Below are 1,347 nucleotides of genomic sequence, written 5' to 3' on the forward strand. Positions count from 1 at the left end.
CAGAGTATTTCTTCACTGATAGAAGAGCAAAACACTGCTCTGGAGGCTTTTCTCAGAGGAAAAGATGTTTTTGCTCTTCTCCCGACTGGTTTCGGCCCTTCCCAAAATTACTGCAACGGAAGGTTTCCAGATGGATATGCGGAGCAAATCCATCTGACGGAGTCCGGTTAATAAAATGTCACATGGGATGGTATGGCGGGATGGTCATTTAAGAAGGGGGATGATTTTAAGATTTTTTTTTAAGAAGAGGGATGCCATCCCCCCTCATCCCCCCTCAACTTGAGTACTGGTCATCCCTCCAAACGCAGAGACATGACCTCTAAATGGAGGGTTGATAAATGCAGAGCCTCGACAATATCTAACAACTGACAAGAGATTATTGAGACAGGAGGTGAGGCATGACAACACAACAAACAAAGTGGTTGGAACATCCTGCTGCTTGTCTCTGCCGTCAATGTCTCCAAACAATGAGACGTGAGTCATGTCACTGCAAGCAGAGATGGATCAAGAGTCGTTCCCCGCCCTGATGGAAATGGCATCAAAAGGACCAAGAATAAAATAACTACAGTATCCTCCTCAGAGTTATTGTTGGAGTTGCACAAACGTAAAAGTCAAACAAAACCACAGAGTAAAACACAAAGCCAATGCTATGCTCTGTAGCCTTCAGCAAAAACAAGTTAAAGCCTGCATTTAATGACAGCAATAGTCAAAGAATCCAGTATTAGTGCTTCCTGAAGATGTTCAATGTCTGTAAAGAAGACAAACGTTATTATGCTGCAACTCTGAGTGTGACACGCCCGCATTTTAACCCCCACTGACACTAGGAGGGAGGCGTGAATCGTCTTTGGACATTTTTAGGATCTGCGTGTTCGGCAAACTCCAGCCCTCATCAAGTAAAGCCCTAAATTGACGCCTTTCTCCTTCTTTGATTCTATCATTACCGTTGTTTCTGTGTCTGACGCAGTCGTCCAGCACGGCGTGCCACTTCTTCTGCTCCTTCTCAGTCCCCACGCAGAAGTAGTAATGGCGAGCGTACGGGTGCCACAGGATCAGGGGGAACTCAGTCGCACATTTGATGAAGGGATTGCTGCTGGCTTTGGCCTTGATACCTGCAACAAGTGGCAGAACAAAATTGGTCATTTTAAATGTGCTAATACTGCAAATACTTGTTCATGTGTGTGAAAATCCACTGAGTAAAGGGTTGGTGAACGTTAAAGAACAAAGGTTCTATGGGTCTGGTCTGATGCTTATAGGAGATCTCTCCAAACAAGACTGCGGTGGATGATTTGGTAAATGTTACCTGAGCTCTGGAGCATCGTCGTTCCTTTGATAACACTAAGTTTTGTT

At 44.8% G+C, this 1,347-nt stretch overlaps 1 protein-coding gene across 1 annotated transcript in view; it reads right to left on the minus strand.

Annotated features, from left to right (window-relative positions):
• Window positions 1-1,347, minus strand: part of LOC107103270 (niban-like protein 1) — a 33,136-nt gene that overhangs the window by 19,835 nt on the left and 11,954 nt on the right. The window contains exon 5 of the mRNA XM_015402912.1: window positions 942-1,109. Within this exon, the coding sequence (XP_015258398.1) occupies window positions 942-1,109 (168 nt within the window). The remainder of the gene's footprint in view (window positions 1-941; window positions 1,110-1,347) is intronic.

Source organism: Cyprinodon variegatus, unplaced genomic scaffold (genome assembly GCF_000732505.1).
Source record: "Cyprinodon variegatus isolate N-32 unplaced genomic scaffold, C_variegatus-1.0 Scaffold1408, whole genome shotgun sequence".
Classification (NCBI taxonomy): domain Eukaryota; kingdom Metazoa; phylum Chordata; class Actinopteri; order Cyprinodontiformes; family Cyprinodontidae; genus Cyprinodon; species Cyprinodon variegatus.